General features: G+C 39.4%; 1 protein-coding gene across 5 annotated transcripts in view; it reads right to left on the reverse strand.

Moving 5' to 3' along the window:
* The window catches only part of LOC100545318 (ras-related protein Rab-10-like), a 30,573-nt gene extending 21,318 nt beyond the window's left edge, over positions 1-9,255 (reverse strand). For 2 of the 5 annotated variants that reach the window (XM_085220983.1, XM_085220984.1), the window contains exons 1-3: positions 8,944-9,255; positions 2,620-2,680; positions 1,734-1,872 (exon numbers count right to left, since the gene is read on the reverse strand). In XM_085220983.1, coding sequence (XP_085077109.1) covers positions 1,734-1,872; positions 2,620-2,680; positions 8,944-9,103 — 360 coding nt within the window. In that variant the 5' untranslated portion in view covers positions 9,104-9,255. The remainder of the gene's footprint in view (positions 1-1,733; positions 1,873-2,619; positions 2,681-8,943) is intronic. The other 3 variants (XM_085220985.1, XM_085220986.1, XM_085220982.1) reach the window with 3 other exon arrangements.
* Between the last annotated feature and the right edge of the window lie 6,966 nt (positions 9,256-16,221).

The raw sequence follows: 16,221 nt of genomic DNA on the forward strand, positions 1-16,221 counted from the left end.
AGTTAAATTGTAGCTAATCATGAAACCGTACAAGCTTGTGGTAGCACGTTGGTGGCAACAATAATGGGAGGACAGTTGGACCAGATGATCTTGTCCGTCCTTTTCAACCTTGTGATTCTATGATTCTACGACTTGTTGGTTTGCCTGACAGAAGGGCACGCACTTTTCTTAACAATATGATAAAACACGTGTTTTAGGTTGAAGTGTGTTCAGACAAGTCAGTAAGAATATTTTATCATCAGGTTTCCTTTGTAGCACATTACTGAAGTTACGCTCTGTTGACGTTAAGACTTCCAAGATAGCTGTAAGGTCAGGGATAATGATGTACTGCATTACCATAGTAATGTTCTTCATACTGAAGTAATGTATATGCAATGTCTTAGCAACAGTATTAATATCCTAAGTATATGTTATTGGATATATGACTGTGTGTTGTTCATTAATTCATCTGTATACTGAATGGGTGACAAGAAAAAAGGATTCATTTGATGTTTTTTTTTTTTCTGAACCTGCTTTCTGAAATGGGCTCTTCCACCCATTACATCATATTCCTACCAAGTCACAGAGGAGGTTGTTAAATATTGTTAAAAAAAAAAACAACCTGTCTGCATGTTTCTTTGATTTTAATCAAAAACAAACATTATCTTATTTGGAATCATACACAATCATAATAAGTACAAACTTCCATGTTATTACTTAGAAAATGGACCTGTCTCTATCCAATGGCAAACATATCAAGAGGGACTGAGTAACACAGGCTCAGCATACTGGGTTACAATCAGCTCAAGGACCTGATGCATGAGGGCTTGTCAGCTCCTCCCTTCCCAGTTCCTTCCTCACATTGTTCCCACGCATTATTCTCCTGGCCTTCTTGTTCCTCCCCCTTACCTTATGCCAAGTTTAATATCTGTCAGACCTTTCTGTGAACCTCATAAACCTGGTAATGCAGTGGAAACCTACCCAACCGTTTTGGCTGTTAATTTTCCACCACGTTAGAGAGGTACACTGAAGCTCTGAGAGATCTGACAGGCTCCAGAAACAGAGCAGGAGAAAATATTCAGTCCCAGGACAAAGTAGATGGGAACTAACACCTTGTCTGGCAGCCACGTGCTGTTGAATCACTTCCTATGTCACCTGAAACCACATTTCCCTGCCTGCAGTGCTACAGGTAGCTGAGCTAAGCCACCAAAAAAAGACAGTCCTTGTTGTCAGTTCCTCCCCCTTGAAACCATCCTCTGAAAGGGAATATCCAGAAAGGGGAAATAGGATCTTTCATTTGATTTGTTTAATTTGATTTTTGGGATGAAGCAACTGTGCAAAAATAATGGAATTAGGAATGGGAAATCACTGGTTAATTTTGACACTGAAGCTAATTAAAATCCTTGGATGAGCTCATGGAGATTGGCTTGTTGGTCTTGTGAACAGTCACGCTGGTGACAAAAGCACTTTAACTCAGTATGTGCAAAACTGGATTAAGAGATTTATTTTCAATTTATTTCAAAAAAGCACTCCTGTATCAGTAAGGGGTTGTTCTGGATAATCTACGCGGTCTTTCAGTTTCACATAACAGTAATCCTACTATCATACTTTGTGCTGAGTTAGAAGTAAGAAACTGTGGTTAGGAACTCACAGCTCAAGAATAATGACAAATTTCATGCAGTCATTTAAAACATAATTGCATTAACTCATTGATTACCTTCATTAAAAGATCAACCACTGTTAGATTTATTTACCTCATGTATGTCTTTCATCCAGCTCGTTACACCTTGAAAACTATCCAGATTTGTGATGTCATATACAAGAACAAAGCCTTGTGCTCCACGAAAATAGTTTGTACTGAGTGTATGGAATCGTTCCTGGCCAGCAGTATCCCTGAAAGAAATCACAAAAAGTCCCCAATAAAGAAATAAATTTGATACCAATGAACAAACTGTAGAACAGTAGCACTTTTAAACTGTGACACAGACAGGGAGCTGGTTTAGGTGGAAGATAAGTTTGGGGAAAAAGACACAATGTAAGAGGATGCAGAGATTCCCATCTGCAATTATGCCTTAAGAAAGCTGCCAACAAGCCTTCAAGATTTTTGTACTAAAACCTGAGGTGGAGCAACTTAAGGTCTAATACTGGTTGATGAATTCATGTACACTTACTTCTCAAAAAGTTAGATACTTGTAAATATAGGTAACCTTCTGTATGGGATACCTGTAGACATGGCTGTCAGCATTCCTAAGTACTCATTTGAAAAGCCTCAAAACAAACAAACAAAAATAGTGTAGGTTCTCAAAGATTCATCAAAATAGTTTTCTCTTGGCAGTCTTTTGTGCATGCACTTGTTCATTAGTGAAAAACAGAATTTTCTTGCTTTCTCACTTTCACTTTAATATCATTAAAAATAATTAATGTAGTTTGTAGACCTGCATCGTTTGCATGCTGCAACAGTAGAATTTTGTTAAAGTAACCTAGTAACTATTTTCTTTTTAACTTACTAAACTCAAATTTTAAAATTACCTACAACATAACAGTTGCACTTTACAAAGGTGTGCAGTTAAAAACAGATTAGATTTTTTCATGTTGTAATGTACATTAGTTGGCTTTTATTTGTGACAGATTCAAACTTACCATATTTGAAGTTTCACTCTTGTACCATTCAGTGTTATACACTTCACTTTAAAATCAATGCCTAGAAGAAAGAAGAAAATCTGTAACATTTCTGAGAATAGCACAGATTTCCATTTGAAGAATGTTTCTCAACTCTAGTTATCGTGCTGTTTAAAACAGAAAATGAAAAGGAATCATATTAAAGAATAAGTAAGCATACACATTCAAAATGGAAGTTGGAAAATTATTCAATGGTGAAAACAGCTACGTGTCAATACATTACAATAAAAGCAATGGAGAGGCATGTCAAAGCAAAAGATATTCTGACAGTATGTGTACATGTACATATTTCCATTAATAGGCATGTGGCAGGACAGCAGTCTTATGGCTTAGGCACATTAATATTAGGTAAATACATTGGTGATTTCAGTTGTTTCCAATTTCATTGCAGAACAGCTATAGTTAGCAATAAATGCTTACAAAGCTGTTACATGCAAAGTGCCATTTTTCTATTTTTACTTACAAATTCCTAAAAAAAATATCTAGGGTTGCATGAACAGGAATAGAAATTAGCTGTATTAATTAAATGCAAAGATGAGGATACACTGGATTTCATTCAAATCAGCAACATCTGTCTCTATAGTCTTAATCTTTCTTTATCCCAAACACAGGGTGTTAATGCTAAAATAAGGCATTAGCACTTGAAAACAGTGCTGTACATTGTCTCTACATACATTGCACATCTTTCCTTAAAGATACTTCTCATAATTTGTAGTGTTCTCGTCTACTGTACTATCCAGTTACTATTCCAGTTGTGGTAAATGATTCCTGGATTTGTAGGCTGTTGCAGCTCCAAACTAAGGCTGGAATCTGCTTGCTATCACTGCTACCTTAGAGGAACGATGTTCCTCTCCAATTACTATACTAATGGCATTTGAAATACTTTTTACTGGTTTCTCTGCTCAGGTTTTCCCCCTAAAATTTAAGAAGGCTATTTCTGTCAGCTACTTTAAGTAAAGGTAAGGTACCATTGCCATAGCAGGTAGCACAGCCCACCCCATGGTCAAGAATCCACAAGGTCAAAGTACGGCCACATAACTTCAGGATAGCTTGTCACCCATAGTGATGCCATTCGAAACAACTACAAAAACTGAAAAAGCAGTGTTACTGCCAAATGGCTATTCCAAAGGAAAACATTGCTGGCAACAAAATAAAAATGCAGTGAAAAATACTTTCCCTCCTTATTTTTTTTTTTTTTTTTAATTTCTGAATGTATTTCATGCAAAATGTTGAAAAGTATGTGCTCTCATAGAAGATTCCAATGGTACTAACATTTTTGGGTATATGTGGTAAAAGAATTTAAAATTATTATGATAATCATGTCCTTCATTTGATGATTTTTTACTGAAGCTTCAATGGCAAGGGAAGATGAAATTATATAATCGGTGTCTGTAATTAGTATTACACAAAGCTTCCTTGATGGAATTAATAATGTTAGCTGGAAATGTAATTTAAGCCAAATTTGTTCATGTGCTCATGTAAGTTGAAATTTGAACGTTATGGAAAACATTTGCTCCTGAAATTCACACAGTCTTGTTTAATTATTTGTATCACTTTTTACAATTGATATTAGAGCACTTGAGAGGGACCAAGCAAACACTGGGAGGCTGGAATGTCACTTTCAAACGATGCATTGGGAACGCAGAGGAAAACTATCCAGTGAGGGATCCCCAGCCCTATAGGAAACAGTTCTGATTTGACATACATTTTAATAATAAATTGATATAAGCTTTTTTGGTTTGTAAGAAGGGAAGCAGAGTGCTGAATCAGGCTAAACCTTAATCTAAATTAAAATAAGGGATATTGACTTCTTAAGTCAACTTCAAAATTTATTGACCTAGAAGGTCAATGAATGTTAGTGAAAAACAGAAGTCAATACGTTCTGCATGCATGAATTGTTCATGTCTTTATATGAAATTTCATGCAAACTTAGCAAATTGAAAAGACAAAAAAGAAAAATGAGAAATACAGTGCCGAAGAGACAGCTCACAGATTTCAGATGCATTTAAGCCCATGTACTATACAAGATGAACAACATAACAATGCTAGCATTGATTACTGCTCTTGAGATAAACGTAATTTGAATGCAACAGCTTGTACTTGCTTCTCTTAACTTGTCAAATTATACAAAAAATGGGTACACTCGGTAAAAACTCAAATTCTAGTTGTTATGTCCAAGTTTTATAACCATGACATTAATTTATTTTCTTTATACTCAAAATATTAAGTATGCCCACATGAGAACTGAGGCACTTTAAATACAGCAAGGCATAAGGAGCATTAAAATAGTCAGCCATATAGGAATTCAGTTGTGAATTGCCCATCCCTCCCTCAATATCTATGAAACAGTCTCTGACCATCTGCAGAAGTCCTCTTCCAATAGGTTTTGTGCAGCTTGCCTACTAAATAGTGGGCTGAGGTGAACCTCAAGAGGTCCAATAAATCGAAGTGCAGGGTCTTGCAGCTGGCTCATGGCAGCCCCTGCTATTAGTACAAGTTGGGTGATGTAAGGATGGAGCACAGCCCTGCCAAAAAGGACTTGAGGTACTGGTGGGTGGTAAGCTGGACATGAGCCAGCAGTGTGCCCTCACAGCCCAGAAAGCCAACCGTATCCTGGGCCGCATCAAAAGAAGCGTGGCCAGCAGGGTGAGGGAGCTGATCCTGCTCCTCTACTCTGTGCTGGTGAGGCCTCACCTGGAGTACTGCATCCAGATGTGGAGCCCTCAGTACAGGAGGCATGTGGAGCTTTTAGAGTGTGTGCGGAGGAGGGCCCCGCAAATGATGCAAGAGATGGAACATGATTCCTATGAGGACAGGCTGAGGGAGCTGGGGCTGTTCAGCCTGGAAAAGAGGAGGCTCCGTGCAGACCTGATAGTGGCCCTCCAGTATATAAAGGGGGGCTATAAGAGGGAAGTGGACAGACTCCCTAACAGAGCCTGTGGTGATAGGACGAGGGGTAACAGTTTCAAACTAAAAGAGGAAAGATTTAGTGTGGACATAAGGAAGAAGTTTTTTACAGTCCGGGTAGTGGTAGAGACACTGGAACAAGTTACCCAAATTAATGGTGGATGCTTCATCCCTGGAAACATTCAAGGTCAGGCTGAACAGAGCTCTGAGCAACATAACTGAGCTGTAGATGTCCGTTCATTGCAGGGGAACTAGACTACATGACCTTTAAAGTCCCTCCAACTCAAAAGATACTATGATTCTACGAAAACCACAACACGCTTTTCACCCTGATACAGCTGAGATGGTACTGATATAAAATGCTCAAAAATATTCCTGTCCAGATAGAAAGCAAGTTTGAGCAATTCAGCAGAATGCTGAGCTCCTGGTGAGATGTCCTGCACAGCAATAGCCAGGGCAGAGCTAAAGGGAAGAGGTGGAAGCTCCTGGCAAGCATGAAACTTAATAACTAAGTTGCTGTTGTAATGATCTCATCATCTAACAGCAGCTGGTGAAAAGAAATCCACTGATGTGCTGTGAGTGCTCATGACTGGTGGTGGACTTCAGCCCATGAAACAGCTGGGACTCACTTTTCTGGCCCCAGATCCACCTTACCTGAATCAAGTGTCAAGTGTGATTCTCCTATCTGGCAATGAGACCTTACCATGTTGGTGCATCACTTCAACCAGACACTTCTTTCCTCTACACATCAAGGAATATCTGAACGTGAGTAGTATCTGAGTGGTCACAAACACCAATAATTACTGTTTTGCTAAGAAAAACAACTCATGGGATAAGATAGCTTACTAAGAAAGAGTGCAAAAATCCAACCAGAAAATAAACAAAAAAATTAAGATGAGGATTACAACTAGGATTGTTAAAACATAACATGTTTACCTTCAACATCATTAATTTTTGCTGACAAATTCTATTTCCTGAGTAAGTATTGGGGTATTCAGTGAGATCACAGAATTTTAGGGGTTGGAATAGACCACAGGGGTTCATCAAGTCCAACCCCTTGCTAAAGCAGGTTCCCTACAGTAGATTAGGGAGGATTTACACCTCTACAGACTTTCCCACAGAAAACATGCCTTTGGTACCACAGTCACCACAGTCCAGCAAAATAAAAGCCTTAGAGACTGTGAGATTGTGAGCCTACAATCTTATTCGCTTATATACAAGAGGGCTTTTTCTGTTCATAAACTTTCCCTGTGGCATTATATGCAATGCCATTGTTTAAACAAAAACATTTATTCTTTATAGCCTACTACAGCCTACCATTCAAAATGCAATGCACCTGCCTTATGATGCGTATAAGTTTAATTAGAAAACTTTAACTGCTTATAATTTGCCCAAACTGCATAATTGAGGAGGAGGAAGGGCACCCATCCTTGAGTGTTTAAGTGTCACATAAAGGGCTTTCAATGAAAATTTACTGTGGACACTTTTTTTTTTTCTTTTCACAAAATACATAATTTTAGAAAATTTCACTACTGGAGCCTAGCAGGATTTTTTTTTTTTCCTGCAATAAGACTCAGATTTTTTCCAGTAGCACAAATCCATGACTCATGACAATACAGGTTTCTTCACAGCTGCAAGACAACCTTTCAGCTTCTTTAGCTGTGGCCCTTTGCCACTGATGGTGGTGGTGTCATACAATTTTGTCAGGAAACGCAGATGTTCGAACAGCCTGGATAAGCATTCTGCTACTCTCAACAGTGTTCCAGCTGGACAACAGGTAGAGGGAAAGCATCAGATGAGCATTCAACAGGCTGCACAGCAGATAGTGCTCACTGGACTGAGCCTGTGTGAAACTGGCACGCAGTTGAAAGCATTTATTTTGATAGTGTCAACAAAGAGGAAGAAGACAAGATGATTAAAAAAAATCTGAAATGTTGCAATGTATCTTCTTCCTTTATACCATTACTGACCACAGCTGTGCTGCAAAGACTGAAACTTCCATTTTCTCAGTTGTGTCTGTCCTTGAGAGCATAGAACTTCTACCTTCAACATGACTATTGTGGAAACCATCATCCACAATCCCATTGAGTTTAAGAGTCCAAGCTCTAACATGTCTTGTAAAATGGAACTAGGTGGGATGCAGTATTACAGAAATAACTTTAAAAATCACATGCAAGTAACAAATACTACAGGTGAGGTATTAATTTCCATATCAGATAAGTATATGCTAAACAAGTTTTTAAATAACTCAATAGGAACAGTAGTAAAACTATATAAGGTTATGTTTGGTTCACAAAACAGTTTCATCTTTGCTCTTCTTTAAAGTCTTTCAACCTACAACAGGATAAACATATTTTCAGTGTCATCAGTACATGAGAGCTTTTGACCCTATGGTCATCTGAATTAAAAGTAAAAAGAATCTGTTTCAAAATAATAATCTCACAGCTAGGAATCTAAGTTCTAATACGAAGTGCATTGTTAAAGCTGATGTTTATTTTTATGGATGTTCCTTGAGAGTCCTTGTTAAAGTTCATAATAGACTGCCTGATTGAAGGACCCTTTTCACTATGCTTTTGTTTGTGACGGTTTCAGATGATGCTTTGTAAGAAGGTGCAGGAGAATGGGAAGCAGTTTAAACCCTGACATGAGGAAATCTTTATATACTTAAAAAATGAAGACTTCCCACTCAGAAATCCATAAAATGTCTGTATCATGCATGCTGAGGGTCAGCTCACCATTCTGAGCGTGACAAAGGACTGGGCAGTGAAAAGCTGGCTGCCACCTCAGGGCTGCTGGGATGCGGGATGGGGAGCGCTACATCCTCTGCATCCAGTGGGGATGATCATTTCCAACTGAACAGTGGTTCTGCTTCAACAGTGACATATGTAGCTACTTACAGGAAACGTTCTTTGACTTTACACCACCAAAATGCATTAACACAAAGTTAAGAGTATTTCTGTCAGGAAACACGGAGGAACTGGGAGTTTTATTGAAGTTCGAGAGCTCTTTGAAGTAAAGGCAGTTTTACCTTCAGGCACAGTGGTGTGCCACAGCCAGGCCTCCAGCTGGAGCCACGAGCACCAGTACAACACAAAACAATCGCCTCCACGCAGAAAAAGCACACTGACAGGAGCTGGAGCGAAGCGGTTTTGGTGCCAGAACCACGAGCACTGCGGTGCTCCCTCACACTCCGGCCAGCCCACCCGGCAGTACCTGCTCCAGGCACCCACACCGGTTGGCACCAGGCACCTGCAGCAAAGCCGGGCAGGCACGGACAGCCCAAGGACGGAGAGAAGGAGTGAAAGGGGAGCGGGAGGGACGGAGCCAGGGCTGCGGGAGAGCGCGGGCAGGGCCGGCCCGCGGGGAGCCGGCACTCACCAATCGTGGCCAGGTAGGAGGAGGAGGAGAAGGCGGCAGCCGCGTTGGGCTCCGTGTACCTCCGCACGATGGAGGTTTTCCCCACGCAGGACTCCCCGGCCATCACGACTTTCAGCAGCACCGCCGACCTCCTCTCGGCTCCCTGTCCCGGCACCGCCATGGCGGGCGGGAGGCACGGAGGGCCAGGCCGGGCGGCGGCCACAGCGCCGCGGCCGCCCCGATGTCACGGGATAGGCGCCGCCTCCGCCCGCGGGGCCGCCAGCCCTGCGGGGCCGTGCTGAGCGGGCGAGGCCGTGCGGTTCGCTAGCGGGCTTCCCCTTTTGGGGCGGGCTGCGGCGGCGGCGGGCGGCTCGGAGTGGCTGGAGGCCACAGAAGGACAGAAATACGGAGTCAGCTTCTTCTTTACTTCCTAGCGCTAAAGACCGAGACAGAGGAGACAGAGCTTGAAGAATTTCCTCTTTTTCACTTTTGATTTGTAATTGACTGTCACGGTGACCTGTGGCATGAAAACCAAACGAATGTGCATCTGCCATATCTGGTGTTTTTAGTGGAATCCCAGAGTGGAATCCCCTAGCCATCTGTTGATGTGCACTCTGAACTCATCTGACATGAGGGATTTAGGAATAGGACGTAAATTCAAAGTAGGAATAGATATTTACAAATGTTTGTCTTAGTCTAAGTCTGCAATGACTCTCCCGATATTTCCATCTTCAACCCTTCAAACAACTCTTCAATCAATTCATATACACGGAGCAGCGGATTTAACACACTATGTGGATAACCCTGCAAGTTGCACTTATCACAGTTAGGGAAGTCCTCTTATCAGATGCCCCATCACTCCCCTCTCAGCCACATACAAACCTGCATCTCAATATGAAACTGGTTAGCCACAAACCTTAAGGACTTTGTGATGGCAGATTTCCGAAGGATAGCCACAGCTTGTTTCTAAATCAGTGTAGCTTCCTTCATTGATGGGGAAAAAAAAATCTACTATAAATTGGGGAATAATTACTATAAATGAAGGGTGAGATCATCTAGTGGGTTAGCTGGTCTTCTCACGATATCTGTGAGACATTACACTACTGCCAAAGAAGATATCGGTCAAAGTATTCCCACTGGGGACAAAGAAATACTGTGCATTGATAAGACTAGAAACATTAATTTTATGGAAGCACTTGGGGAGGTCTTCCTGTACAATGAAGCTGCAAGTGTGTGCTCGCTTACTTCAACAGAATGAAGGCTCAGAGGGAACAGCATTACTGTCTATCGCGGATTAAACAATGAGAAGAAAACAGGTATTGAAACAAAAGGATAAGGGAAAGAATGATATACAGTGACCGTGAATATGTCTGAGCTATGAATTACGAGGTTTCTAATGGCATTTCAGAATGTTCATTCAGTTGAGACAATCAAGAGACAAATCTTGATAAAGACATAACATGATGAATTGGTTAGGGAAGCTATGACTGACTGCCTGCTGCAGGGAAGGACTGACTTTGTAAACCAGAATACTTCCTATGAGAAATGTCCCCTAATTTCTAAGCAGTTCTAGAAAGTTCTGCTTCCTCATGCAGAAATTTGAAGCTGCTGTTGATTATCCCAGAACTGAGCTTTGAAAGTTCTAGCATCTTCTGGTAGTTCTTATGGATCAGAGATGATGATGCATATGGACAATCTGTAATATTTATGGATAATTTAACATTTGAAACAACAGCTATGTCTCCAGTCAGCTATGAATCAATATCCCTCCAGTCACTGAAGCTCTCTCCAGTTCTCTACTCTGAATATGTTTTTCACAAAACTGCCTTCTTCAAATGAGGGCAATGCTGCAGCTGCCTAGAGCAGTTAGGTTTAGATGACAGTGCGGACTGATGGTATTATCAGAGATATTACATTAGCACAGTCTTTTACCCTGTGTTTTCTGTCGGGCCAAACCAATTTAAATTAAAAGGACCTCCAGATATTTTGTACATTCATTTTTTTTAATTCATGAGCAGTATATAAGGCAGAATTCTAATTAATTTCTTAATGAAGCTCCTAATGCCCAAGGTTACTGTTGCTATCAGTAGGATACGATATCACTTTCCTCATATTCCTATCCACAAGGGGACAGTGTTTCCATCTGTTACCACTGACTACAGCAATTTAAAAATTAGCTCCTTGAAATGCTACCATTCAATGAATGAAATTTCACTTGTTTTAAGACACACATTTCATGATTGCAAAAAATTCCCCATCTTTCTAACCTATATGAAGTTACTGAATTGATAGAACTAAATAAAGTTAGGTTAATGAAGCCGACTGCTTGAAAATAATGAGTGTGTGGCTACGAGAAAATCAGTGCAAAACACAAAATAAAGTTACCATCATGTACATTGAGATAGTCTTGGGAAAAGGTGTCTTTGCTTCTTATTTATCTTTTTTTTTTAATATCAGCTGTTTACATTTCTTTGTCTCTCTCTTTTCAGTAACATGATAAATAGTAATAATAATATCATCAACAGAGTTCTAATTGTATTTTAATGGGAGATCTTTTCATTTCAACACAGAAAAATGACTAGAATTACTAGAAATTAGTTTTATAAAGAGATTATTATGACATTGTGTTTGTTTTCATTGAGTACTTGTGAACGGTTAGTATTACTTTTGTATGTACAATACTTACGTTTTTTCTTATATGAAACGTACAGTTTAGGAGTCTCTTAGTTTACTCTTACAGGAACAGCAGTTTTCTGGCATTTTTTCTCAGAATGCTTACACAAGTTTTGGAATTCAGCTCCTATTAGACAGAATGTGCACTAATTGCAGAATCACTGAATCGCAGACTGCTTGAGGTTGGAAGGGGCCTTTGGAGATTACCTAGCCCAACACCCTGCTCAAGCAGAGTCCCCTACAACACATTACTGAGGATTGTCCAGGCAGCTTTTGAATAACCCCAGTGAAAGAGACTCCACAGCTTCTGGCCTTCCTCTTGCCACCTGCCATTCAGATCCTTACGGACATTGATCAGTTCCCTCCAAACCTTCTCCAGGCTGGACAAGCCCAGCTCCTTCAATCTTTCCTCAAAGGAGTGGAGCTTCAGTTCTTTCATCATTTTAGTAATCCATCACTGGACTCTCTTCAGTAGCCTCACATCTCTCTTTAACTGACGAGCCCCAAATTGAGCACTATAGTCTCTATATGGCCTTCCAGATGTGGCAGAGTAAAGGGGGGAATCACCTCCCTTGACTTGCTGGCCATGCACCGCAGTGTCCCATTGGCCTTCTTGGCCACAAGGGCACACTGCTGGCTCATGGCCAGCCTGCTGTTCACCAGACACCCAGGTCCTTCTCTTCACTGTTCCTTTCCAGCATATCAGCCCCTAAACTGTACTGATACATGCGGTTATTCTTCCCTGGGTGTAGGACCTTCTCTTACCTTTGTTGAATTTCAAGATGTTCGTCTCTTCCCATCTCCCCAGACTGTCAAGATGCTTCTGAATGGCAGCACAGCACTCCAGGGTATCAGTCACTCCCTCTCAGTTTTGTATCATCAGCAAACTTGCTGAAGAAGCACTCTATCATTTCACCCACATCAGTGATGAATAAGTTAAACAGTACTAGTCCAAGTATTGACCCCTGGGGGACACCACAAGCTACAGGCCTCCAACCAGACTCTGTGCCACTAATCGTAACACTCTGAGCTCTGCCAGCCAGCCAGTTCTTAAACCTGTCTGTACACTCATCCAGTCGACACTTCAAGCTTGCCTATGAGAATATAATGGAAGACAGACCATGCTGAAATTCAGCACCAAACTCTGATGATGCGTCAATGAATTGTTACAGCAGCTGATTTTTCATATCACCAAATCCCTGCAAAAAGTGGGCTCAAACTCTTCACTGCAGTCATGAAAAGTACTGTAAATTACTCTGAATGCATTAAGAAATTGGAAATATTCTTCAGCAGTATATTTCATGCCAGTCATTCAGCATAATCTTGTCTCTGAGCTTGCTTTGGATATTCTTGCAAATGACCATTTAAAAAAAAAAACAACAAACAAACAGTGAAAGAGACCAAAATAACTACAAACCAAGCCTAACTGCAGCTTTCAAGTAAAGCACTGATTCTGAAACATGATGAATACATTATAGATGCCACAGACATGATGAAATAATTCTTATGAATTAATGAAATAAATCTTACCAAATATTGCAAAGGGGTTAAATATAATTCCATTTGAAATTATTTTGGTGAAATATTACAATACTAATTAAGTTAAAACTGTTAGTAGCATCTTCATTTACATTTTCCTGAACTGAAGGGTATAAGCTGAAAATGGTAATGAGCAGAAAGAGTAAGGCTTAATATGGGTTTTAAATTCTCAGTTATAAGTCACTCCTCATGCCAAAATTACTCACTGAATAGATTCTGTTAAGTGACAAAAGTTAAACTCTTTGGTTTCATTAGTGTTAAGATAAAATTACTTCTGAGTGGACAGAAGTGAGGCAAATCATTCATGTTAGGCAAAACAGGGTTCACTAATCCCTAAATGAATTTCTAGGCCAACTATAAAGTATTTTCGTTATTTAAGAGACAGGATTCTGTGTTAAACTGGAGTATAATTGGAGTGTAATTTTAAGAATGTTAGAAGAGAACAGTGCATTTCTCTGAATTGGAATAATTCAGGTGTGAGATTGCAGATGAAAACTCTTTGTTGAAGAAATTATTTCAATAAGATACATATTCTTTTTAGTTGTTCGTGACCCTTTTTGGAGTTGTATGGGCTTTTAACTTTTGGTACCTATTGGTTCAAAGTGACATTTCTTGCCTAGTGATAAGAAGGTCAAATATTAGCAGAACAAAATAAAATCTTGTAAGCCTTACATTAGGAGTTCTGTCTGCTTCAAAAACTCAGTACTGAAACCAAAGAATGTTGCACTCAGATCTGTCTCAGCATCATTGCTCTTGGGCCCACAATGGTTGCTAGCTACAAGATGCTGTCAGCAGCTTCAAGAACACCTCTCTTCAACAAAAGTATTACATTTTTTATGATGGAAAAGTTGGTCTTTCTTCTGCATCTCTTCTTGTGTTGTACGATTTTTTTTTTCTGAATCTGAAGCAGCAGAAGGAATAGCTATTTTAGGGGAGTATCATATCTGCCATCTGTATAGGTAATATAATCCTGATTATACCTGAAGTTCACTCAGAAAAAATCACAACATTGTGGCAGGGGCACAAATGTTATTTTCTTCGTTAGCGTGCACCTACATCATCTCTAATACTGAAGTATCAGTAGCCCTGGTATCTCAGTGATGGACAGCTGTCAGTCATCCACTGCCAGCCTTGCTTACTGAGCATCCTAAGAAGTATGAACTTCAAATACTCACTCTTCTTCCAGAGTCACGTGGACTTCCCTGAACTCTAAACCGTGCTTTTTGGGGGCCATTAGTTAGCTATGAAAAAAATTTCAAAATCATTATTTAATGTTTCATTTCTAAATTAATTTTAGGAATCTAAAAGGTTATCCAGCTGCACAGATGCTAAATGGAAGCAGCTGGATCCTCAGAAATTCTGAAATTAATTTTGCTGCCTACTTTCAGCTTTAGAAAATTGCATATTAGAAGCTGATTCTTTAGAAAATGTGTTTACCCTCTATATATTTCATAGAAATCGCTGTAACATATTTTTATCAGAAACATTGGAAATGTTCTATACATGAGGTTACCAATAATTGCCTATGTGCAGATGCTTCTTTGAGCAGCAGGATCAGTGCCTTGGGGCAGCCAGCTGTCCATAATCAGGATAAGCTCTTGCAGGAGCCACTGCACAGCCCCAGTGTGCACCTCTAATCACACTCTTGGGACTTTCCATGCCATACCACAGAACAAAGTATTTCAGGTGTACCTCTTGTGTATATTATATTTGAATTTCATTTGCCACTGGGAGTATAATCAAAGAAGGTACACAGAAATGCAGAGTATAGTCTAGGGTGCTTTCCTATTCAAGGTACTCTGTAGGAAATCAGGTTTGATATGTCCTTGCCAAAACTAGGTTTTTATCTCTATGTGTTTTCTAAAAAAAAAAAAAAAAAAAATTAATGCCAATCTTTTGGAGTGTTGAAATTGACTAATTGTCTTTAATTTTGCAGTTTCACTTTTAGCTTTTTTTTCTTTTTTAGATACATACTTTTCTCATTTGTGAGATGCAAGTTAGCTGCTTCTGTTTTCTCTGAGTTTCTAAGGAAATTGGATTACCCCTCTGAAGGCCTGCAGTCTCTTGTCTTTATTTAATAAAAAGTAAGCATTTTGTGTTTCTTTGAAACAAAACTTGAAACATACTGTAATAACAACAAAATTCATTTAGAACAATTAGACCTTAAAAACTAGGTTTGTATTAGTTTTGTGGGAGTAAACATCTTTTCAGATGGAAATATTAAAATGATTATTTGATGCAGAGCTTATTTTGTGTATTTTCAGGATCATCTTCAGCTTCAAAATGGTTAATAAAGGAACTTACAAAAGAGAAAACTAAAATATAATTATTTAATAATACTTATAAAACTGTACATTACCACTTTTATGGCTGTACTCTAAATTTTTACAACTTCAAGTTGCCCCAGTTAGGTTTCATGGACATTTAAAAACAGAAAGGTTATTTAAAGTGCTGTGTGAATGTTCTATAGCCATGTGAAACTCTAGGATTCGAACAACCACAGCAAAATTGAATTTATTTTGAGTTTGTGCTGATGTGTGCATGTATCATACAAGCTCATTTAGGGCTGAAATGGTGCTTTATCTTGGTTCTTACATTGCAAGTTTCATCACATATTTACTTCCTGTCTTCTTAAGGAAAGGTATCTTGATAAACAGCATCACTACCTCTCTTCCTGCCCATTCTCAGGTTTTTTTCTTCAAATGTCTAGTGTCTGAATTCCAGGTAGAAAGTTGTTATCATGTCATAGAAACTAAGAGAGGGACACTAAGAAGATGTGTGTATTCTGATTTTTCTTAGCACCTTTAATGTCAGGAGCAATGTAGACTGAAGAAGATGATTAATTTCCAAATCAGGGGGATGAGGAGTTGAAAATTACAGTGGACCTAGGGGCAAAGGACTGAACTCATCGTCTCAGGGGTCTGTAGGCAGTTTCATGGAAATAATTTGCTACAACACTTTCAGAAGATCAAAATGGTGTGTGTGGTTTAGAAAGGTCACATAACCAAAGGCTAAGGAGCTATGAGAAACATAGCTTTGAAATAAAGCTTTCACATACTGTTAAAAGTATCATTTTTTATCTCATGG

The sequence above is a fragment of the Meleagris gallopavo genome, chromosome 3, assembly GCF_905368555.1.
Source record: "Meleagris gallopavo chromosome 3, MGAL_WU_HG_1.1, whole genome shotgun sequence".
Classification (NCBI taxonomy): domain Eukaryota; kingdom Metazoa; phylum Chordata; class Aves; order Galliformes; family Phasianidae; genus Meleagris; species Meleagris gallopavo.